The sequence below is a fragment of the Mus caroli genome, unplaced genomic scaffold (assembly GCF_978045245.1).
Source record: "Mus caroli unplaced genomic scaffold, Mus_caroli_1 scaffold_3, whole genome shotgun sequence".
NCBI classification, from domain to species: domain Eukaryota; kingdom Metazoa; phylum Chordata; class Mammalia; order Rodentia; family Muridae; genus Mus; species Mus caroli.
Genome location: NW_028227258.1, coordinates 123138103 through 123163233, shown reverse-complemented (window position 1 = coordinate 123163233; position 25131 = coordinate 123138103). Strand labels below are relative to the sequence as shown.

The 25131-nt window shown below is 40.5% G+C and overlaps 1 protein-coding gene across 1 annotated transcript in view; it reads left to right on the top strand.

Annotated features, from left to right (window-relative positions):
* Positions 1-25131, top strand: part of Fat4 (FAT atypical cadherin 4) — a 128028-nt gene that overhangs the window by 55518 nt on the left and 47379 nt on the right. Inside the window, exons 2-6 of the mRNA XM_021158479.2 lie at positions 1225-1356; positions 7853-8114; positions 9483-9833; positions 15181-16103; positions 16912-17086. Of these exons, the coding sequence (XP_021014138.1) occupies positions 1225-1356; positions 7853-8114; positions 9483-9833; positions 15181-16103; positions 16912-17086 (1843 nt within the window). The remainder of the gene's footprint in view (positions 1-1224; positions 1357-7852; positions 8115-9482; positions 9834-15180; positions 16104-16911; positions 17087-25131) is intronic.

Genomic DNA, 25131 nt, shown 5'->3' with positions numbered 1-25131 from the left:
CTTCCAAGTGCAGATAAAGCTGCCATGGACCTCTGCTCAGAGGGAGGATGAAGAGAACCATTGCTAGTGGACAGACAAGTTGTGGGCTTCCCTTGCCTTTGCCCAGATGGGGTTGGGTCATTTGTTGGTGAGCAAATCTCTTCCATTAAGATGGAGAGAGGCTTGGAGCAATTATTAAGTATTCATTTTATATATTTTCTTCATTTGTCGATTGCTCATCTACTTATTAATCTAATTTGCCTGTATTTTCCTAATATATTTGATCAGAGAGTGACGTTGTATCCACCCAAGTTTCTCTTCCTCTTTCCTGTGTCCCTTGAGGAGCTCTGTACTCTCTGGCTGGCCCCCTGTCTTCCCATTCCTCATCTTAATCCCTGGATCTCATAGGGTCTTCACAGTAGAGGTATGAACACTGGCATCCCACAGAACACCCCTTTTGTGAGAAAAATGCCCTTGCTAGCTGGCTGTCCTTCTCAACTCAAGCTGTAACCTTCTCTCAGGAAGCTTTTGTTACACTAGTAGATGTCTGGCATTGTCTCAGGACCTCTGCCTCTCTTACCCAACTCAGAACAGAGACACAGGGTGAAGCTGCTGTTTAAACTTCATACATCTTTTCTTCTGAAAACTTTACTTATGTAGGGAGACTAACTCTAGCTAAGACCTCTCAAACAAAGCAGTTGATACTTGTGATCCATGGACCATGGGGTCTGAAAGGAAGGTTGGTCTATGCTTGCTACTGTAAATGGGAGTCAAGACGGATAAGTATGTAGTTTTTGTGCCCTACCCTGGCATTTGAGAGGTGATGGTACATGGAGAAATTCCAAGTATTTCTTAAACTAATGCATGGATGTCTTCATTTCCCAGACATTAGCTGCTACCGTGCAAGCATTTTAGACAAAATCCATGGTGTCAGATGGCACCATGGTTGAAAGACGGCTGACTTCTAGTCTTGGGAGACATTCCCTAGGGGTTGCAATGACAACTCTCATGGGGCCGTTTTCAGTCTGAATTTCACTGTGACCATTTAATACCATTTGCCATCAACAAATCAGATGCTACTTGCTTGGTCTTAAGTGTTCCTATGAATATTTGATACCCTTCTTTCAAGAAACATTGCTTTGGGGATACTTTTTTATTCCTTTAGGGAAGGAAAGTTCCATGGACTCCTGGTCTCCATTTCCGATTGAGGCCTTATGTATTGTTTTATTTTCTTTTGCTTTATAGGTAGAAATAACACTTCAAGATATCAATGACAACCCACCGGTGTTTCCAACAGACACCCTGGATCTCACCGTGGAGGAGAACATTGGAGATGGCTCAAAGATTATGCAGCTCACTGCCATGGATGCTGATGAGGTAGTTTATGTCTTTAGTGATCACAATGACTTAGAGAATTTCAGATGCATGGGAGCTCTAGTGATCAGTGAGGTTACAGATTCTGTGTTCTTTCTCTGAGAGCATCTATTAGTATGTTTGAAGTGTGATACAAGAGTGTGATATACTTAGTCTGTAAACTGCATGTCTCACAAACATAGAGATCCAAGTTTAACTGTCTTTACCCTCATAAAAAAGCTGTGTGAAGCAGTGCTGGCTTGTAACCCTACTCCTGGAGAAACGGAGATAGGTGGATCTCTGGGGCTGGCTGTGCAGACCATCTATCCTATTTGGTGAGCCCCAGGTCTCAGTGAGAAACCTTGCCTCAAAAAACAAGATCTCACTGCACAGATGACCTCATCAGTCTAAAGCACTGACTGCTCTTGTAGAGGAACTGGATTTGGCTCCCAGCACCCACCTTGGGGTGCTCACAACTGCCTGTGACTTGAGCTCCAGGTGATCCAACAGACTCTTTGACATGCATGGGCATTGCACTCATGAATTAAAAATTAATAAACGTTATTTTTAAAGTTGGACAATTCCTGAGAAACATCTAAGTTGACCCTTGACCTCCACCTACATTCCTACAACCTGTACCTCTATAAGCCCATACATACCCCAAACACAAGTAAAATTCAAGAATGGGACCAGAGAAGGTCAGTCAGAGGCTGGTTTCTGATCAGTCATTCAGGTGTCTGTCTTTTGCATTTTAGATCTCATGGCCAAATAATATTTTAAAGATAAAGGCACCAAAACTGTGTCTGTTTCTTACATTTTTCTCATTTGTTTTCGCTGTCATAGCAGCCAAGTATCTATTTTTTATTTTATTTGTGATTGGAAACAAATAATTTAAATTTAACAATATTTAAGGTGACCTTAAAATTTATATTTTTAATAATTATATACTTTTATATAAATTAAAATTTTGTAATATTTATTTCAGGTTGTCATGCAGGTAACTAGTGAGTTTTTCAATTTATTGCCATGAACAAATTTCATTCCTATTGGGAACGTGAAATTTGGACGTAGTATAAATTATCACACTCTATATTTTATTGTAAGTGAAGACTTACAGTAGTTATTCTACAAATCACATGGAAGGTTATATAATTAATTTACATTTCCCCACATGAAATCTCTTTGCTTGTTTTCTCCTCAGTGAAGGGTCTAATTAATGCCCTGCCATTGAGAGGAAACCCTCCTCAAACATAAGGAAACTCTCCCATTTCCCCTTAGCTAAACTCCACAGAACTGGCTTTCTCTACTTAACTCCAGGAATTTTTTTTTTTAAAACTATGGTTAAATGGTTCATAGATTCACTTATTTAACACTGAATTAGTAGGTATTGGCTTTTTCCTCTCAACTCCAGGAGTGTCTGAACATCTGATTTTTTTTTTTTTTAACTACGATTGAATGGTTCATAGATTGACTTATTAAACACTTTTTGAACTATGATTAAATGGTTCATAGATTCACTTGCTAAGCACTGACATAGGTAGAACAGGCTGGATGGGGCAATGCTCGCCTTTAATGTAGTGGCAGAGGCAGGTGGATCTCTGTGAGTTGGAGGTCAGTCAGCTATACCCAGTGAATGCCAGGCATCAGGACTACATAGTTAGACCCTGTTTCAAAAATACAATATTAAAAAGGTAAAGGAATAATAAATAAATAAATAAAAAACAGACTAGTCCTAACAGCCAATTTAGAAATATAATAGCCTGGTCTGTTAATTTTTGCAAAAATTAGTAAAAGGGAATTGAAGAGAATGTAAATTTTTAGATAATTATAGTTCTCTTCTAGAAAACACTTGGTATTTTTTTTTTAGTGCCTGCCATCTCATTTTGTTTAGAGAAATATTAATACTGATTCCAAGATCAGTGATTAGTAACAGCTGTGAGAGTGCACACCTGTCCTGTGCATCATATATAACAGCTGATGAAGTTTAGCAAATATCTCACTTTATTAAAGCTGATACAACATATTTAGCTGTATCCATTTATGAAATCTTACAAAGTCCAATTTCAATATAACAGCAACATGAATATCATACAATTGAGTAGGATAATCAGAGCTGAATGGTCGTAATTGCATTTTAGGAAGAGAGAAATAAAACTCATGTGATTGGAATGTTTTGTTCTAATCACTTTAGAAGAACGAGGCAATAGTTATGTTCATTTTAATAAATATTTTATTGGTATGGATGTTGACTCTGTGGAATTACATGATTAATGTGGGATTTCTCAACCCAAATTATAGTGGATTACAAATAAATTGTATATGGAAATCTGATTGTTTTAATCAGCATACAACTCTCCTAAGAACTGTCCTCTTGGGACTGTTAGATCCATTGTTAATTATTTGCTTCCTTTTAAGAGCACATGCTGCTGTGTGAGTTCTGTGCTGTGTGCATGGCCTGCTTGTCTTTGAGTCTGTACCATGTCTGAGAATGCACTGTGTACAGGGCTCATGCCCAGCCGCCTTCATGCTAGTCTCTGAGGTACACTTGGAGTCACAATAACATTCAAGGAAGAGTTCGAGGTTCTTTATCTTTCTAGGTATTTACACCTAAATTGGTTTTCATCTATCTTATTGTTTTATTTTTGTTGAGAGTCAGTTTCTAGAATTAATACTTAAGTAAGGCATGCAGGCATGGTCATGTAGACATCCCAGTGTACAAAGACAAAAAGATGCCCAGTGTGTACGCATTCAATTCAGGATCAGGCAGGGTGGAGGTGCAAGGGTAAAGCAGAAATGGATGGGTGGGGGGCTTTTGTCGGCAGGTCAAGATGGGGAAAGGAAAAATCTTAGGGAGAAGACTGGGGTGCCTACATACACACACACACACACACACACACACACACACACACACACACTTATGTGCACGTGCGTGCATGAGTGTGAGAGCACATTAGAAAAGCAGGGTGGATCAGAGAGTTTAAATTAGTAAATCCACCAGAAGTCTGAAGCCTGCTTTAAGATTGTTCTTTATTTTGTTAAATGATGAATCCCAAAGGGCTTCTATCCTATTTCCACAACCCTTTTCTTAATAACGGGAGGTTCCCACGGTACAGAGAATTTCAGCTCTTGCTGTGAGGTACTGGCATTTCTTTGACCCTGTATGAAGCAGAGCGGGCACACAAGCTCCCTACAGTGATTCACAGATGTGTCTTTTTCCCCTGTGTTGCTGTGATGGGTTCATGTTAATTATTTTTTGATAACCCCTTGGTCTCCTGGCTTTGCTTGCTCAGCTCCACACCTCGTAGTTGGAGTGGAAACAGCTCATTTGACTGTTTCCTGTTCTCTGAGGTCCTTGCTGTGTTTTTCTTTCTTCCTCTGCTTTGTCAGAACAGGGTTGAGATGCAAGGTACCCTTTACTCTGCAGTGACACAGGACGTTGCTGTTACTGACTGTGGAGAAATGAGTAGCTTCAAAGTGCAGAGGGTGTAGATGTTGCTGGGAAATTCTATCAACTTATTGTTTTACAGTCTCTACCCTTTTTCTTTAATTAGTGTAACTGGGAAATATTCATGTGCTAGAGAAACTGCAGGGCACTGAGGAAAGGGGTGAGTGTCAGAAGGTCCAATTCTCCAGTCATCGAGCCTGTGTGTTAAGGACAGCCCTGAACATTCAAAGATTCCATTGTTGAAAAGGACATCTCAGGTGGAAAACTCAGTTGCATGTTACTGTTATTTACTCTGGAATGCCCCATGGGCCTCTGCCTCTGCAGCTCAGGGATGGGGCTTTAATGGCCTGTCCTCATTTGACAGGACTAGGGTGTTAAACAAACCCCCATTATAGCCAGGCTTCTTGACAGGACATTTCGGCTGTTCATGAGTAAATAGTACCAGCTGATCCTGAAGGGGAACAGATTGTGGTGTGAGCTCGATCGATCTATCTTCACTTGGAGGAGAAAGGCTCCCATGTGAAAGATATTGATTTTTATGGTGAGTCATTTTGTCGATGGGGCTTTATTCTAAGCATGGAATCATTTGTATAATGGTTTCAAGAATATTCCCGTATCTTCAAATTCTCTTAGCTTCCTCATCTGTATCATTTTGATAGTCTAGAATAGAGTGTAGCCCTTGGGTAAGGTGCCATTAAAGTAGTAGAGTTCTTTATTAAATAGAATACTCCAGAATGTGGGCAGTGCAGCAGTGAAAAAATGCTTTTCAGATGTTTTTGTTCAACCATAAGATTACAGTGAATACGTTAGATACAGGTGGATAAAGAAGGAGAATGTGTCAAACTCCAGTCATCTTGTATTAAGTTATGGGGGGTTTTCAAGGCAACCTCTTTATTAAATTTTAAGACTGGCATTGGGAATGCAGAATAAAAAGCTCATAGAGGCTGCTGAACATAAATTTAGAATGAAGGTGTTCTTTTCTCAGGCTGCTGAAACTGTTCTCTGCCCAAGCAGGAAAACGGAAACACACATAATAAAAATCGTCAAAACATCTCATAGAAAAGACATACAGGTGCTTCGGATCTGTAACCCAGTCAAGTCAGCTTTTCATTCCCACACAACACTTTATTTCCTGCCCGCTAGCTAATGTTAGTGAGAGTTCTGTGAATATTTTAATGAACCAATTCCTGGATAGTCACAATGAGAAAAGGGAAATTTGTTTCCAGGAGCTGTGTTTAAATCAAAACAGGTTTGTCAATTCAAGAACTCCAGCAATCCTTATACCTTGTAGTCAAGGGCAGCGACTGGGATAAGACATTTGATGCCGTAGACTAACTAACAGAAGGCTAACTCTTCTGTCTAGATTGAACTTACTTGTGGACCACCACATCACCAAGTCCTTACCTTAAACAATGAAGGATAAGACCAACTAGCATTTTCCTACATCCTTTAGTCCTGAAGGACCACTCTAGTTTTTAACATGGGCATGAACCAATTTAGTCTTGGAGACAGCTCTGCTTGGCATGTCATCTCCTAACATTGACTGTGGTGAACAGTGCCAGGCTGAACAGGAAACTATCAATCTCTTTTTGAAATGCTTTCCGTCCCTTTGCATACACCAGGAGTACAACTGATGAATGGGTTCTCAGGCTTTTTGACTGTTTGCCTTTTGAGATTCTTCCTACTGTTTCCACTGCTCTCAATAGGGGGCAGGGTTCTGAGTTTCACTGAAGTTTGAAGTTCTTGATGATTGTTGCTGTTTGTGGAATGTAACTGCTCTGTTAGGTCTGATGTAGGACATGTGTGTAATTTTGCTTGAACCTCCATGGCAATTGGTGATGTTGTACCCCTTTTGACACAACTGCTGCCTTTCCTAGCCTCTTTGGAGAGATGGCTGCATGGGTCCTTAGTTTTTATTAGGGCAGGATATATTTTTCGCTCTCTAGGTATCTTGGGAATTAACCTATCACGTGTAGAGTTTACCCTCACAACTGCTGGTCCCTTTATAGCCTAGAAGTCCTTCAGTTTGGTGGCACCTCACTTACCACTTTGTGGTGGTCTTCTCACCTGCAGTGTGTGTGTGTGTTTGTGTGTTGTGTGTTTCATGACCGTGAATTGATCAGCAAGACCAACACTATCAGGAAGAGAGACATCTGAGTCTCGATGAAGACTTAGAATTTTGGGTCTCATGTTTAGGAGTTCACCTATGTTTGAGCAGCATGTGAGATGCCTCCTCCTTTTTTTGTTGTTTTTATTTTTGACACATGAATAATCAGTTTTTCCAACACCTTTGGCTGAAGTGCTTATTTACAAATGTATAGGAATTAGTTGACTATTCACGTGGACTCAGTTCTGAGTCTCCTACTCTGCTCTGTTATGGATACATGAAGGAATACAGTTTTATTACTGTAGCTTTGAAGTGTAGTTTGAAATCAGGGGGAGTGATGCTTCAGTTTTCTTCTTTTTTGACATTGTTGTCTCTCATTTAGATTCTTTGTGTTTTTACGTGACTTTTAAAATTGTGTTCTTTTCTGTTTATTTGCTTATTTTGATTCTTGTGTATGTGTGTGAACATGTGTGAGCTTATATGTACCACATCACCATGTGGAAGCCAGACGAGGGCCTCAGATCACCCAGAACTGGAGTTAACAGGCATTTGTGTGTCTCCATATGGCTGCTGGGACTGGAACCTGGGTCCTCTGCGAGAGAAGCACATGCGCTTAATTGCAGAGCCACCTCTCCAATTCCCTCTGTCATTTTCTATTTCAATAAATGGTCATGAGTATTTAGAAAGAGACCCTGTAGATTGCTGCGGATGGTATGGGTCTGGTAGCCATGTAGGACCATCTAGTACATGAGCTCAGATGAATTTTCTATTTCATCCCTGACTTTTAATTCCCAGGGCATGAATCCTTCCCTCCTTTGTTGAGTTTATATACAGTGACTTCTTGAAATTGTACACTGTTTGCATGCAGTTAAAGTTCTACTGCCTCCCTTTCTCAAATTCTCATTCACTGAAAACAAGAAGCAATGTTCTTGGTTCCAGCAGTTCACCTACCTGGTCTTTTCCCCCAGGGTGCCAACGCTCTGGTCACGTATGCTCTCATTAGTGGAGCTGATGACAGCTTCCGTATTGACCCTGAGTCTGGAGACCTGATAGCCACCAAGAGGTTGGACAGGGAGCACAGGTCCAAGTACTCATTGCTGGTTCGTGCAGACGATGGCCTCCAGTCCTCAGACATGAGGATAAATATCACCATCAGTGACGTGAATGACCACACCCCCAGATTCTCCAGGCCCGTGTACTCTTTCGACATCCCAGAAGACACAACCCCTGGTAGGTGACATATCCTGAGATGTGTTTTTCAGGGATAACCTTTAATAGTAATGATGGACACTTATGATTGTTTTAAGTGGCGAGGAGAGTTTACCACAGGTTTACTTCATCATGTATACATCACATTTTGTAATATTTTGCATGACATCTTTTATGCGATTCCCGGAGAAAATTACTAATATATGAGAGCAGATGAGGAGAGGTAACCTTGTGGTTAGTAACTGTAGGCATGACTGTTTCCGAGCGTCCCCATGCCTTGAGTCAACAGCCTTCATGGCAGCCAGCCCCACTCTCCTTTTCTACTTCAAAAATGGGTGAAACCAAAAAAAGTGTGTGAAAAGCTCTAGTTAGCAAGTCTAGTCTTCACCAGCTGTGTGGCCAGGGAACAGAACTCTTTCCTATAGGCATCCGTTTTTCCTTCTGTAAAATGGAAATAGTAATCATTAGAATTGGCAAACTATTGATTTAGAAGATAACTGTGAAGCTCCTTGTGGTAGATTACTCCTGTGATACTATCACGCAGGAGGTAAGACAAGAGGGCAGCCTCTGCCATATTTTATTGCTGTCTGCAGAACGCTACAGTGCAACAAGATATGGTGGCACATGTCATTAATCCCAGGACTTGGGAGGCAGGAGCAGGAGCAGGGGCAGGGGCAGGGGCAGGGGCAGGGGCAGGGGCAGGGGCAGGGGCAGGGGCAGGGGCAGGGGCAGGGGCAGGGGCAGGGGCAGGGGCAGGGGCAGGGCCAGACCTACCTCTGAGTTGGAGGCCAGCCTGGTCCAGAGTGAGTTCTAGGCTAGCCTAAGCTACACAGAAAATTGGGTAGAAGTGACTTTCAAATAACCCCTCTCTAGGACAGTTTCCTCTTTACTTCCTGAGATGAGCTGTCCACTCCTTAATGAATTTCTCAGCACCTTTACTCCCTGTATTAATTACAGAAATGTCAAATGACTACTGGCACCAATAACTGCCAGCTCTAGGATACACATCTATAATATTGCTTGGAATCTCAGTTCCCTACACTAGCTGTTGGCTCCAGTGATTATATATTGCTTTATTGATAAGTGTATCACTTGGTAGCATTGGGTGAAACACTGTCAGAAGTAAGATGACCTCTCCGTTAACACTTGCAGTGCAGCCTGAGCTTCATGGAGTGTCTGACATGCTCCCTGACTGTGGCTGTGGGTCCTGAGTGTGGGGGAGGGCATGTCAGTCTAGAAGTCAGCAGAATACTGGGCTCTCTGTTTTAGAGTGACCTTCTACTTAAAATATTTGACTGTGAAAACACATTCTTGGTCTCAGTCTATACATTTGGAAATATTCCATACCCCTTGTTCCACTGATTTAGACTTGGGTTTTCTTTCCTGCAGGTTCCCTGGTGGCAGCTATTTTAGCAACAGATGATGACTCTGGTGTGAATGGAGAGATCAGCTATGTGGTGGAGGAGGATGATGGGGATGGCATGTTCTTTCTGAATCTGGTCACTGGTGTCTTCAACCTGACCCGAGCACTGGACTATGAAACGCAGCAGTATTACATCCTCACGGTCCGTGCAGAGGATGGTGGGGGTCAGTCTACCACCATCCGAGCTTACTTCAACATTCTTGATGTCAACGACAATCCACCTGTCTTCAGCATGAGCTCCTACAGCACATCCTTAATGGAAAACCTGCCTCTCGGATCCACTGTCCTTGTGTTTAACGTCACCGATGCAGATGATGGTATGTCGTTTCTGTGATGGACTTACATACTCCACTAAAGTCGAGGGCCTATTTTGCATGCGTTCAATATTAATATTATATGATTAACTACACTATTCATATTTGTTTAGAAATGGTATACTATCAAGGTGGAAATTTGAGTTTTGACTTAACTGTAGAGGATTTTTTTTAAATCAAGCAACATGTCATATAATTGTTTTTTAACTATACACTTAGTATGTTTAGATACTTTACAAATTTTCCCTTTAATTTTTGCCCTAAATATTTTAGTTCAGTAATTTAGTGGTCAAGATAAAGATTCATTCTGAGTTTGTGTTAGATAAAATTATTATGTATGTGTGTATAAATATATTACTCAAACTTTTAAATTTAATTTTTATTATATTTATTTATTTACTTGGTGCATGCATGGGTGTGTGGATGCATATACCATGGTGTTTGGAAGTCAGAGGACAATATGCAAAAGTTGAGTCTCTCCTTCTACATTGCGGCTTCTGAGGAAGGCCAACAGACTTCACCGTGAACAAATTAACCTATCCAGCCATCTTGCCACCTCATATGTAACTTAAACTTTGAAAAAATGAAAATTTAAAGACAAAAGAGAAAAAAGTCTTAAAGAAAAATACTTGATAGTGAATAACTAAATTATACATTATCAGATGAAAATAATATTCTCATAATAATATATTGACAATAGTATTATTATTGGAATAATATTTTGGCAAGAATCCGGTGCCTGGAAAGGCTGGGATTTGTTTAGCCTACAGTATATAATAAAGTTAAGAATTTTTAAAAAAAATTATTTTATTTTAATTTCTGTGCATTAGTGTGTGTGTGTGTGTGTGTGCATATGTGTCTGTGTGGGTGTTTTGCTGTATGTGATTGCATGTACAGAGGACACAGCTTAGGTACTGCTGCCATTGTGTAGGCTTGCCCACCGTGTTTTATGAAAGAGTCTCTAGCTGGCCTGAAATCTGTCAGGTGTGCTTGTCAGTCTGACTGTGGATTTCCAGAGTCCACCTGTCTCTGGGTTCCCAGCATGGGAATTGCAAATGTCTTCCACCATACCTAACATTTTTATGTTAGGTCTTGGGGATTGAACACAGGAGCTTATGCTGCAGTCCTGGGGCCAATTTCCTAAGCTAAACATGTTTCTGCCTCGTATGTACATGGGTTGTGATCTGTTGAAGCCCAGTGTATCCCCTGGAGTAAGTTTCATTTACCCTCAGAACATTCAATATAAATACGATGAAAGGGAATTCACTTAATGCTTCAAAACTTGCTGGAATGATCCCTGCACAAGCAGTCACAGAGATATAGTAACTGTAAGCACCAAATCTTTTGTTAAAAAAGGGTGTTCCCCCCTTTAATTGTGCTGGTTAAAACTGTAAAAGTTTCAAGCTACATTTAGCCATTGTTTAGCCTGAATACTTTTATCAGTGTCATTTCCTGCACCTTGGCTTAAAATAGAGGACACAGTTCCTATTCCTTCTGGATTTGGAGGATAATGCTAAGAATGACCTTGTTTGTAAGAACACCAACATAATTATAGCAAACGCTTCCAGCGTGTCTATGAGCTATGAATGTTAGCAAGACACTGAAATTAACTGATTCTTCTTAGCCTCTGGTCAAAAAGTTCCTGATAGGTCATACTGCTGTCTTCTACATAAACAAATGCTCTAGGAGAGCGACTTTAACATTTTGAGTTGTCTATGCACACACTCAGAGTTTAGACTTTAGGTTACATAATCTCAACAATAAAGCAAATCTTATATTTTTGTTAAGGCATAAGTAATAGCTTTATTGCTATAAATATGTATATTAATATTAGTAGAGAGTATTGCATGGAACAAAATTTATAGCTTGAGACTATTGTAGCAACATGTTGGATTACTGTTCTCTTACCATTCTGGAAACCACACATGCTTGAGGCATGATGGTCATAAAAGGATGTTCAGATAGTGACACAACTGTCACTTTTTCTAAATGAGTGTGCTCATTGATCCTTGGTGCATGCTATAGACTGAGTGAGAGCCCAACCTCATAGTCCAGTTCCCTCAGGACCTCGTTGAAAGCATTCTGTGAAGATGACTGGTAACGGCCAGTACTATGTATCTTTGTCCTGTGACAGGGAAGCAAATACTAACTTTTAACCTAGGGCAACATTTATAAATTACGACTAAATGTACACATTCATAATATAGCCAACTTTAGGGTTTAAAAATGTGTGTCATTACTTTTATTTTATATATTTATATAATGTTCTACAGTTCTTGGGAATAAAGTATACACCAAATGCCAATATTATATAATCACAATCAAACATGCACATACAGTCATTCACAACTATACACCCCCCTCCTACCACACACACACCTTTGTGCATCTGCAAAGCTCTTATAGCAATTAAATTCCCAAGGAAAATCATGGAACCACATGACTTCTAGCAAGTTGAACTTGAATAGTTGAAAAACAACCCGTATTCAGTGTAGTATTCCACTGGACTGTAAAAGCCCACCCAATAAAAATTTGAACGTTGTACTCAAAATTAAGAAAAAGTATGTGTTTCCTGTTTTTCTGCTCTGACATTTGCTGCAAGGAACAGGAGGGGAAATGGTTAGATCTTTGTAATTTTCTAAATTGAGCCAGTGTTGAGAGGAGTTCTGAGTCCTTCTGGAATGCATTTTCCTAGGTATAAATTTCAAGGCCAAGGTTGCTTTATTAATTAGACTCTTTGGAGGGAAACGTCCCCTTTAAAGTGCAACTCAGTGAAACACTGTTGATTCTCATTCTGAGATAAGGCCGATTTCTTGCCTTAAAACATTCCATGATATAACAGATACTTTGTTGTTTCAAAGATCATGGTTATCTCTGCTTTGTTTTACGTGGCATTGCCTAATTTATTTGTGATTACCCCTTTCCCTTCATAAAAGGCCATGAGCTTTGTGACCTTGTCTTTTTCTTCTCCACAGTTTAACATTTACCACGAGGGCCATGAGGATGCTTAGATTCCTGACAGCAGGCTGGAATGGCTCCCAGTTGAGCTGATTTGTGTGGATCCCATAGGTCTCTACTGAAGTCATGTAGAATGCTATTACTGTTTCTAATTTCCATTGATCTCAGCTGGGAGCCATTTTGTATATCCACACAGAACCCAGTTTTTCCTGGACAGTCTTTGGTATCACTGTGACTCCTATGCGTTGGTGGTGGCTGTGGATCTCAGTAAGAACAAGAATTCCACATTTGCTACTGGCTTTAGGAGACTCAGAAAATGTACTTATTAAAACACTCTTTCTGTAAAAAATACACCTGATATAATCAACTATATTTAATTTTTTTTAATAACAAAGTAGGTGGAACTTTTGGACCTGGACAGGAATAAAACATGGTGAAGGATGCAGTTGACATTGTCCATTCTGAAGCATTGACACTTTCATTCCTGCAGGTGGATTGTGTGTGGTCTCTGAGCTTTAATTTTTCACATTTCCCCTGATGTTCAAGCCCTAAGCTTATAAAATCTGCTTCATTCATCCCAGAGTCATCTTCAGGGAAGTGGTGTGATGAATGACCACAAGGCACGGTCTATGTCTCTAAAGATTTGTGCATCAAAGTTCTCACAAGAAATTTTAGATCAGTAAATTAGTATCTGACTTTGCCTTCTGAGTATGATTTCTTGTTATCAGCATGGGGAGAGAGAGAGAGAGAGAGAGAGAGAGAGAGAGAGAAAGAGAGAGAGAGAGAGAGAGAGAGAGAGAGAGAGAGAGAGAGAGAGAGAGAGAGAGAGAGAGAGAGAGAGAGAGAGAGAGCCCTTCGGGTGACAGGAACAGACTACCCTGGAGAAGGAAATTCTATTACTTGGGTAATTTGCCTCAAAGGGAACTAGAGAATCAAAAATAGAAAAGCAAACATGTACTCAGGTGTTTTCAGACCCCAGAAGAATATCTTTCACAAGAAAACACTAGCAAACTGTTCTAAGAGATTCTTTTATTATTTTAATGTTTCTTATTAGATATTTTCTTTATTTACATTTCAAATCTTATGTTGTCCCCTTTCCTAGTTTCTCCTCTGAAAACCCCCTATCCCTTACCCCTCCCCCTGCTCCCCAACCCACCCACTTCTGCTTCCCATCCCTGGCATTCCCCTATACTGGGACATAGAACCTTCACAGGACCAAGGGCCTCTCCTACCATTGATGACCGAGTAGGCAATCCTCTGCTACATATGCAGCTAGAGCCATGAGTTCCACCATGGTTGGTGGGGGGTACCGCTTAGTTCATATTCCTGTTCCTGTTCTAGGAGATCCTTAGCAAAGAGCAGACATTGTTTCTGGTAGGTAGGACTCAGAAAGCTCAGTAATTACTTACTATGAGATGGGAGAACAGGCCTGCCACTGTGAGCTACTTGAGACACTGTTCTGAGGTAGGAAGTCTGCCCTCTGACTGTTTTTTGTGCTTACCTAGAAACTCCCTTTCAATGAAGTTTTAAAACATATTGGCAAATGTACTTTCCTTGCCATCTTCACTGTAGTCTTTTCTGCAACTTTTAAAAATAAGTTGATAATTTCTTTTAATTAAATGATGATACACTCTTTAGGGACAAAAAGAAATTATCTAAACATAAGTCACCAACAGCATGACCCTTCTGCCTGTGCTCTTTCATGTATAGCTGTATTGCTAACCATTCCTTTAAGGACTACTTTTTCAAATGTTTGAATGTGCATAAAGTTTGAGAAGAGTCGTTTCCTTAAAGTCCATTGTTTGGCCAGATGCATAATAGGAATTAAAAGTATTTATTAGTTCTGACAAGAAATGTAAAAGGAGACTTTAAGCATCCATGACTAATGTCCTACACAGAGCATTTTATTACCCTTCTCTGAAAACTGGTGTCGGCCTCAATAAATTACTGAAGTTATAAATGTTTAGCTAATAATATAGAGAGTGGCATTTGTACTGCTGGGCCCCAGGGAGTTCCGTGAGAGAAACAAAGAAAAGTTTAGAAAAATATCTGCTTTCTGGAACCCTTTCTTCCTCTTCACGTTGGTAATTTAACATTTCAACGTTGCAGTAAATAACACACCCTCGTGTATGGATCATTTGTACACCAGATTGTAAACGCCTTTCAGATCAAAAGCTCAAAGGAGACCAAGAGTCGTGTGTGCAGTATTTTCTAAGTGTATATAGCTGTAAGTAAATCATCTACAATCACTTCAAATGATTCATGTACAATCTGAAAATCATGATAGTGGGTAACGTGTCGGAAATGCTCTACTATGTAGCAGAACCTTCTTGTAGCTTAGATTACCATCTCACCCATTCAATAAACTTAACTTTCCCTCTTTCACTTCTAGGTGTCAACTCTCAGCTGTCCTACAGCATTGCTTCAGGGGACAGCCTTGGGCAGTTTGCAGTGGATAAGCACGGAGTCCTCAAAGCCCTCAAAGCTTTGGACCGGGAAAGTCAGTCCTTCTACAACCTGGTCATTCAGGTCCATGACTTGCCCCAGCCTCCTGCCTCCAGGTTCACCAGCACAGCCCAAGTCTCTATCATCTTGTTAGATGTCAATGATAACCCACCTATGTTTCTTTCTCCCAAGTTGACATACATTCCAGAAAACACACCCATTGATACTGTTGTCTTCAAGGCTCAAGCGACAGACCCAGACAGTGGCCCCAACAGCTATATTGAGTATACTCTCCTGAACCCTTCAGGAAACAAGTTCAGCATTGGGACCATTGATGGTGAGGTGCATCTTACAGGAGAGCTGGACAGAGAGGAAGTTTCCAATTACAGCCTTACAGTGGTGGCCACTGACAAAGGGCAACCACCTCTGTCGTCCTCTACTGAGGTTGTGGTTATGGTCCTCGACATCAATGATAACAACCCTGTTTTTGCTCAGGCTATGTACCGAGTGCAGATTAAGGAGAACATACTCACTGGAACAGATATAATCCAAGTGTCTGCAGCAGACAATGATGAAGGCACCAATGGACAGGTTCGCTATGGCATCGTGGGTGGAAACACACATCAAGAGTTCAGGATCGACTCAGTGACAGGGGCCATCACAGTGGCTAAGTCTTTGGATAGAGAGACGACCGCTGCTTACACTTTAACTGTTCAGGCCACAGATCGGGGCAGTAGCCCCAGAACGGACTCCTGCACAGTCGCCATCACTTTACTTGACATGAATGATTTTGTTCCTGTATTCGAGCTGTCTCCGTATTCTGTGAATGTTCCTGAAAATTTAGGGACCCTGCCCAGAACCATTCTTCAGGTCAGTATACTTAAACACAGCAGGGTATATAGTACCATTAAGACTTCAGACCAAAAAGTTTCCTTCTTGAACGGTCTTCAAGATCTCCTTCATCCTCTCACTGTTGGGGGTTGGGGACAGGATCGATGCAGATATAGAAAGTCTTGAAAATCAAGGCTTATGAGCATCATGACAGAGACTTATGTTCTTTGCATAAACTCATTTTGCACACATTTGCTCATGTGAGTATTTTAAGATTGTGGTTTACTATGGGAATAATATCCACATATAAGGCGATGTTAAAATTTGGAAGAGTTCATTTAAAATAGTATTCTACCTTCCCTCTTTCCAAAAATGATTAAAAAAAAACATGGTATACACTTTTGGAACGTCTTCCACAAATCCTACACATTGGTTTATGCATAGATTTCTGCAAATATGTCTGCATAATACATACTATTATTTGCTACTTTAATTATAACATCCTTGGGCTTATTATTTTATATATGAATGTTTAGCCCACATATGTGTATGCACATGTTGCATGTGTGCACCATATGTGCCCAGTGCTCAAGGTGGCCAGAAAATTGCATCTGATCCCCCAGAATAAGAGTTACAAATCGTTTTGAGTACCATGTAGGTTCTGGGGACTGAACCTTGGTTCTCTACAAAGCAGCCAGTGCTCTTATTCATTGAGCTGTCTCTCCAGGTCTCTGCCCCCTCTATAGCAGCACTGTCTGTACCCTTATCCCCTGTTATCTCTCACTTGGCCCACATGTTTCACATGTTAGGTAACTCATTGTAGTCCCATGACTCCTCTCCCCTGTAGGTGGTGGCAAGAGACGATGATCAAGGTCCAAATAGCCAGCTCTCATATGTTTTGCTTGGTGGAAATGAAGACAATGCTTTTGCCCTCTCGGCCAGTGGCGAGCTTCGGGTGACCCAGAGTCTGGACCGGGAAGCAAGAGATCACTTCGTCCTGGTTGTCACAGCTGCTGATGCAGGTGTGTTCTTACCGCTTTGCTCAGTTGTGAATTAGATCCTCAGTAGAAAATGAATGCAGTTTTGTTAATGAATCACATGTTTATTGAAATTTACTAATGCTTGGAACAGTCCCAGATTTACATTGAGTATAGTTAATGAGATTTCAGTGCTAAATCGAGAGAGTCTCCCCGCTGAGGTGCAGCTTCTTCATAGAAAAATTTCCTTGTCCTGAAAGCTACTTGAGCATCTATGAGTGTGGCCTTTCACTACTACATACTGAGTAAGGGTCAATTTTACTGTGAAATATATTTTTTTATTAATATGTCATGGTGAAATTCTTGTAGAATGTAATGTTCCATATAATCAGAGTGCTTCAAGGCCCCATTCAAACATCAGTAGGGGATTTTGTGATTATAGCTAATGACATATTCCAAGGACAGTGCCTCTCAGCTTTAATTGAGCACTATCCCCACTTATTCCAACTCTTCTGTCCTAACCTCTCTCCCTCTCTGGACCTTGTGGAGAAAAGTAGTAGCCCTTCTATTGTTACTGTGTGTGAATTATCTTGTTGCATTATATACACAATTTTAAATCCCAAGGAAGAGGAATAGAATGCAGTATATCAGCCACACCCAACTTAATCCAAGTTAATCAGAGACCTGCTCATTATGTCCAAGTCAGCATTCATCACAGCTCTCAGACTCTAGGTGTATGTATCCTTCCAGAAAACCAATGGAAATTGGCTTTAAATACCAGTCAAGGTGCCTGGTGAAGTTGAATTCAGGAGAAACTGGAAGGGAGCTGGATTTTAGACCCAAGGTTTTATTGCTAAAATATTCCAGCCTCAGCTGTCATCACTCATTAGAGCTGGAAGCATGTGGTCAACCCCAGACACTCACAAACACAAATATGGTTTGTGGAAAGTAAGTAGCAAGATCGGAAACTGAATGGAAGATCCAAGCCCCTCAAGGCATCTGGTGGTGGGTATTCTGGGGTGTGAGAGGGGAGGAGGGTTTAGAGGTGCAATGTAGAGTGATCTGTGATGGGCAGGGAACAACACACACAAGGTCCTAGCAGAGAACTTGGCATTGGAGCAGTCCAAGTCAAGAGGCATGGCAGAAAAAGACCTTCCCTCTTTAGCTAGATCCTTTTTCCCTCCAAGGACTCCTAAGGATTCCTGAAATGAGTGGGCTGGGCAGCAAGTGAGGTGATGTTGGGTAGGTAAAGGGATATCTATCTATCTATCTATCTAAACATTACAAAGTTTAGCATAGGATTTTTTTGTTACCATCTCTATTATCCATCATTAGGATGAGAACATTTAATACTTTGCTGAGTGTCTCACAGCCAGTGAATGGCAAAGATAAAACAAAGATGCCCTCAGAGCTCCGGGTACTCTAAGACTTTAGAGGAAGTATTCAGTCCCAAACCATCTGGTAGATAATCAGGCAGATCACAGCCAGTACAGAGAAGAGGAGAATTTTGAATCCAAATCACTCTTGTTTGAATTCTGGTTTCTCCACCATCTGGGTGGCTGGTATTGTCTTTCTCTACCTCAGCATCTTTTGCGAAATGGTGTAGTGATGTCTTAGTTTTGGTTCTGTTGCTGTGCTAAAATACAATGAAAAAAAAGTAAGGGGAAGGGGTTTGTGTATCTCACAGTACTAGGTGAGAAGCCCTCACTGTGCAGAGGTCAGGGTGGCAGGAAGTCTACCCTGGTCACATCACATCTACAGTCCAGAGCAGAAAGTAGTGTACAAATGCATGTATGTATGCACTCAGCCTGCTCTCTCATCTTTCTTCAGTCCAGGGATGAGCCTATCATATGTTATGGCCGACAGACCTTCCAGATGGATCACTGGTCTTCGCTAACCCAATTAAGAAAGTACCTTACAAGCATGTACACAAGCTAACATAATCCAGACAGACAGTTTCTCAGGTGATTTTGGATTATTTTAAGTTGACAACAATGGGCCATCACAAAGAGAAAAATACAAAATTCTTCTTGTGAGATATAATCATGTCCTATTTGTTAAGCTGCTCAATTTTATTACAAACCCTGCAGTATACACAAAAATTTAATAGTAATTTCCCTACAGTTATTGGTAGCAAAATTCACAGTGGAGAGCCTGAGGGTTAATCTTGTGCCCACAGACAGAAAGGCAGATATTGTGTTGAAATCTGTGCCCAGAACTCAGTTGTCAACTTGACATACATAACCTGGAGTCATCTGAAGGAGTCTCAATTCGAGAAGTACCCAGATCAAACTGGCTTGTGGCCATGTCTGTGAGGAATTGTCTCAATTGTTGAATGATGTGAGAGGGTCCAGGCTACTCTTAGGCAGTTCCACTACTATGAAGGAGGTCTGGCTGTTACAAGAAAACAGATTGAGCAAACTACAAGGAACAAGCCAGTGAGCATCATTCCTTTGTGGTCTTTTGTTCATTTCCTGCCTTCAAGTTCCTGCCCTGGCTTCCCCCAGTGATTGACTGTTACCTTCAAGTATAAACTGAATAAGCCCTTTTGTCTCTCAAATTGCTTCTCGCCAATGTTTATCTGGATAATAAAAAGCACACTGAAAGATTTCACTAGAATATTTTCAAACTATTGACAGTCCTGTCCTTGATGACCACAGCCTGGGCCCAAATAACTTCCACATGTATTTATTTATTTATTTTACATGTTTTGAAAATTTTATACTTGAGTGTTCTATTTACCTCAGCCTCTCTCTCCACAGCTCCATCCTGTGTTCCATTCACTCACTCTTAAATTCACAGCCTCTTCTTTAAATATTATTTTCACACACATGTGTGAATATAATCTCACGGAATCCATTCCGTGTTGTTCATATGTGCTTGTGTTTGGGGCAGACCAATCTGGCATAGGATAACCAATCAGGGTTCTGGTCCCCAGAGAAGACTGATACTCTCTTTCTCAACAGTCATTCAATGTCTATAGCTATTCATCTAAGGGAGGTACCTTGTGAGATTTGCCCCACCCATGTTATAATATTGATTGGTGTCCATGTACATGTCTTGTTTAAATAATTTAAATGGAATTAAACTACTTAGAATGTTAATGCTCTCCTTAAGAGCCATAGACTAACCAAATCTCCAGTGGTAGGCATGGGAAACCTCCTTTTGAGATGTTAGTAAGAAAGTCCAGGGAATACCTACACCCAAAACAATACAGACTTTTCCTGTTGCCTTTGGAGTTGACAGTAAGACTCTCCAACATTTTTGATATTATAAGTAATTCCATGTTCATTGTAATACAAATGTCAGTGTTATCAGGTTTCATAATCTATAATTCAGTCCTCTTTTCTTGGCTTGAAATCTCTGGCAATGGACTTAAACACTGGTCACCATGATTAACAGTCAGAGCAATAGGTGACATGAGAAAATGCAGAAAAGTATGAAGGATCTGAGATATCAGATGACATGGTGTCAAATTTGTAGTGTGTGAGGATCAAGGAAATGTCATAGTGCTCTTCAGGAACATCTCTGACAGTTTTATTCCAAATCTTCAAATCACCTCTGTTGTACTCTCTTGAAACTCTCACTCACTCTGTCCAGCTGTGGCAATACGCTAAAAAGTGACGTCAGCGCATTTTAACCAGGCAGAGCCCTAAACGCCTGACTCCTTTCTTACTAAACTCCAGAATGCCCACCTTGCTGTGTTTTTCTTAGTGACTCTCTGCATGGCAGTGCAAGAGAAGCTCCCTCTCCTGCACTCACGGTAAGCTCCGCTCATCCTTTCAATCCAGATGAACAACTAAAGCAGAACAGGGCATATAAAAATTCCAGCTCAGCTTTCTAACAGCATTAAAATGCTGAACACACTGCAACTTAATCAAGCACAGCAGTCTGCTTGTCTTTAGTCAAAGATATGGGCGCCTCGCCAGCTTGATGTGTTGATTGTTGACATGTGGGTCATGTGCGGCTTACTTTTGTCTCTTCATGAGGATGCACTTAGCAGGGTAGAGGCCTTTCTGAGCCTATGTTGCCTCTATCCTCAATGAAGGAAAGTGATCCTGTTTCTCCAGGTTGAAGAGATCATGTTGACACAGCTAATGTCCTTCTCAAGGTTACATGGCCAGTTTGTAATGGCCTCCCTTGCAAGGGTTTACAAACACTGTCATCACAGTGTAGAGAATGCAGGTTGTCTTAGGTACAGTAAACAGCATGAGCAGAGAAGGCAGCATACTGTACTTAAAAGTTCACTGTGGAATTTTAATTTATAAATTATAAAGTCTACCCTGGAGTTAAATATATAGACCCTTAGTGTTCAACCTACAATCAGAGATTTCTTCCATGCTCTAACCACAGTACTTTGGACACATTGTCTGTAACTAATAGTAATAGTAATGCTGAAATATAATATGTATTACACAAATGTAATATGTAATGCACATAATATAATATGTATGACACAAAATAGCTAAGAGTCTGGGTTATTAGCTATTGATATTAAGGCTTTTGTTTGCTAAGCATGTCTTAAGCTTAGTAGGGCCACAGTAAATAGCTGTGATTCTGATACCCTGAACAGTGTTTACACAGCTGGTAAGGGGGAAATCTTCCCATTCTTTGTCCAGCTTCCCCTGTACATTGAGTTTATTAACAAGTGGGTTCAGGTTCAGCAAGGTTCACACTGTTTTTGAGTGGATCTCATGGTCTTCCTCTCCACCGTAACTCCTCTGCTCACGTGAAGGCAAGGGCGACAGCCTCCTCAATGCCTGTCTTTCCTTCTGCACGCTGGTTTTTTCAAAAGGCAACAGAGGAACCTTTGCATTAGTTAGGGTTCTCTAAAGTCACAGAACTTATGGAATGTCTCTCTATACTAAAGGAAATTATTAGAATGACTCACAGTATGTAGTCAAACTAACCCAGAATGGACAACTGTGAACGGGAAGTCCAAGAATCTAGTAGTCCAAGAATCTAGTAGTCCAAGAATCTTGCTCAGTCCCACAAGGGTAGGTGTTTTTTCAGGTGATCTAGATCTATATAAGCTGGTATTCTGAAGAAGTAGGTTCCAAGAGGTATGCTGGCAAGGAAGTGTAAACAGGTGAAGAAGGAGAAAGAGAAAAAAGTTGATGAAGAAGAAGGAGGAGGAGGAGGAAGATATTGTCCTTATATAGGTCACTAGCAGAGAGTATGGCCCAGATTAAATTTGTGTACTAATACACCTAGATTTGGAACTTGCTCTGTCCCAGGCTGGCCTTGAACTTGAGAGATCTGCTTGCCTCTAGAAGATTTTTAAGACAGCAATGGAAGGCAGTGATCTTATTTGAGACCTTAACGGTTGTGATGGCTGTTCTTGGTTGTCAATTTCACTGCCTGGAAAAAAATTAAAGGCGTATGATACCTTGCCTGGGTTTAAGCTTTTTCATGATCTAAAACAAAAGTGTGTGTCATCCCATGTTAAGATCCAGGTCACAGCCAGGCGTGGTGGTACACACCTTTAATCCCAGCACTCGGGAGGCAGAGGCAGGCAGATTTCTGAGTTCGAGGCCAGCCTGGTCTACAAAGTGAGTTCCAGGCCAGCCAGTGCTATACAGAGAAACCCTGTCTTGAAAAACCAAAAAAGAAAAACAAAACAAAACAAAATGAAAAAAAAAAAAAACCAACTAACCAACCAAACAAACAAAAAACAAACAAAAAAAAGATCCATGTCAGAGGGCTATGTCTTCCAGCCTCAAGACCTGGATCACAGGTGTGCCCTCCAATCTGGATTATACTTCATTTTAGATGTAGTCAAGTTGACAACCAGGAATAGTCATTGTGACCTTTATGATCATAAATTGGATCATTGTATCTCATTGTTGTCTTAAACCTCCTCCAGTGGTTACCCTTGACCACTGCCCAGCTACTCAGGCACTTCTGATGTTCTTGATCTCCTCAAACACTTCCTAGACCCTTGCCCTGAGCAATCATGGGGGGAATGCAACTTCCACTCTGTCTCTTTTCTGACCTTTCTTTCTGTGTCATAATAGTATAGTCTTAGCAGAGTCTTACTTAGCCTAGGGTAGTTGGAACATGCTATAAACTCAAGAAGACCTTGAACTTCTGTTCCTAGTTCTGGGATTATAGACGTCTACCACAAGGCTTAGTTTATAAGGTGCTGGGGATTGAACCCAAGGCTTAGTGCATTCGAAGTAATTATTTTGCACTTAGCTATAAAATCAACTAAATTATTTTTCATGTAGTATAAAATCTGGGTAAGTGATGGGGAATCTTGAAGAAGTTGGGAGAGAGAGGTAAATATCAAAATGTGATGTATGGAATTCTCAAGTATTTAATAAATTCTACTAAATTATTAAAATTTAAAATATTAAACATTTAAAATCCAAAACCAAAATTTTCAGGGCAGATTATCAAGAATTATTGTAGACATGTTTTATTTGAGATATAATGTGAAATACTTTTCTTTTTTTCTTATAGTATAGAATAGAGTTTATTCAGGACATGGGGAGGGGAGTTAAGAGGGTAGTAGAGTCAGAGAAAGAGAGAGTGAGAAAGAGAGAGAGAAGGAAGAAGGAGAAGGAGGTGGAGGAGGAGGAGAAGGAGAAGGAGGAGAAAAGTAGAGAAATAGAGGCTGTCCATGACCACGTGGAGAGAGGGGGAATGGAAAAGCCCAAGAGGGCAAGGGAGAAGCAAGAGGGAAATATTTACGATTCTACTTCCTTAAAGTAGCTCTTACAGGAGGCTATTTGTAAATTAGTTTTCAATTTACTAGCTTGATCATATCAATAAATGTACATTCAAGGATTTCATGCAGTACTTGGTAGATCTGTAATATGCTAACATGACATGATATGTGTAATGTACTCCACACGCATGTGTAGACAGGATGAGGATCTGCATTTAATAAGAGGATGAGATTCATCTTAGCATAAATAAAATCCTTTGTCCCTTATCTGTTTGTTGCTTTAGCCAGAAAGTTCTAGAATGACTGTGAATCCACATAATTAACAAGTCTATGGGGAAAAGGTCAGTTATCAGTGTCTCTAATGAAGGGCATTTATCATCTGGCTGAAAGACAACGTGGCTGCACTCTGAGGCAGGGTGGACATTGTGTTTTTAATGGAGAAAAACATGATGTGTTTGCAAAACCCAACCTGAAAAAGTTAAAGAACCAAGCACCATGTGCCACCTTCCTGGTGAGGAGATGGCAGCATTTTGAATTAATACTGTCCACCCGTTGCTTAGATGGGGGAGGACCATCAACTCATCAATGGATCTGTGATAAAGAAGAGGCTAGAGCAGTGTGCAGGACCTGACACAGCTGAAGGGAGTTTCACTGACTATTTCAGAAAGGTTGCATTTTGTTGTTACAATTCTGCCTGAGTAAAAATTGCCTTGTGGGTTATGGTGAAGATTTTTAATAATAAAAATTATGTCCATGAGCCAATGTGAATATAGTGGTGGACTTCCCTTTAGTTATCAGAAATCAATGCCGTGGGACGTCCTTGTACATTCGAGTCTAAGGTGACTGTTTATTTCCAAATAATCATTTTTTTCTATTTCTAAAAGAAAAAGTTTTCATTTTAGCCAGGAATTTAGTAATTCATACCTTACTGGTTTTTTAATAAGTTAATATGTTAATTTCAACATTATTGTTTCATTTCCTCTCATTTCTAACGAGGCTTTGCATCATAGCTCTTAGTGACATAAATATTTAATTTTTTGCTGTATATAATCTAGCCCTTAATCCTAAAGAACTTTACCACAGAGGATTTTATTCTCTACAGATTAAAAACAGATACCATTTAACTTCAAACAGTGCTAAATCAGACCTAGGATTTCCATTATATTCTGTAAGAATAAAACATAATAAGGCAACCTGGTCTGTTGCTCTTCTGTGAACTTAGAAGCTAAGGACACAAGGACTCTAACAGCAGTGAGAAAAGACCTTTCCCAAGTTACAAAACTTCCCATGGCTTCACAGGTAAACATTACACACAGCAGCTCCAGGCTTGGTTCCTGGATCCTGTTAGTCTGGCACTTGGTGTTCCTATCGAGTGGCAGAGCAGGTGGAGTTCAGTATTTGGAGACAGCTCTGGTGT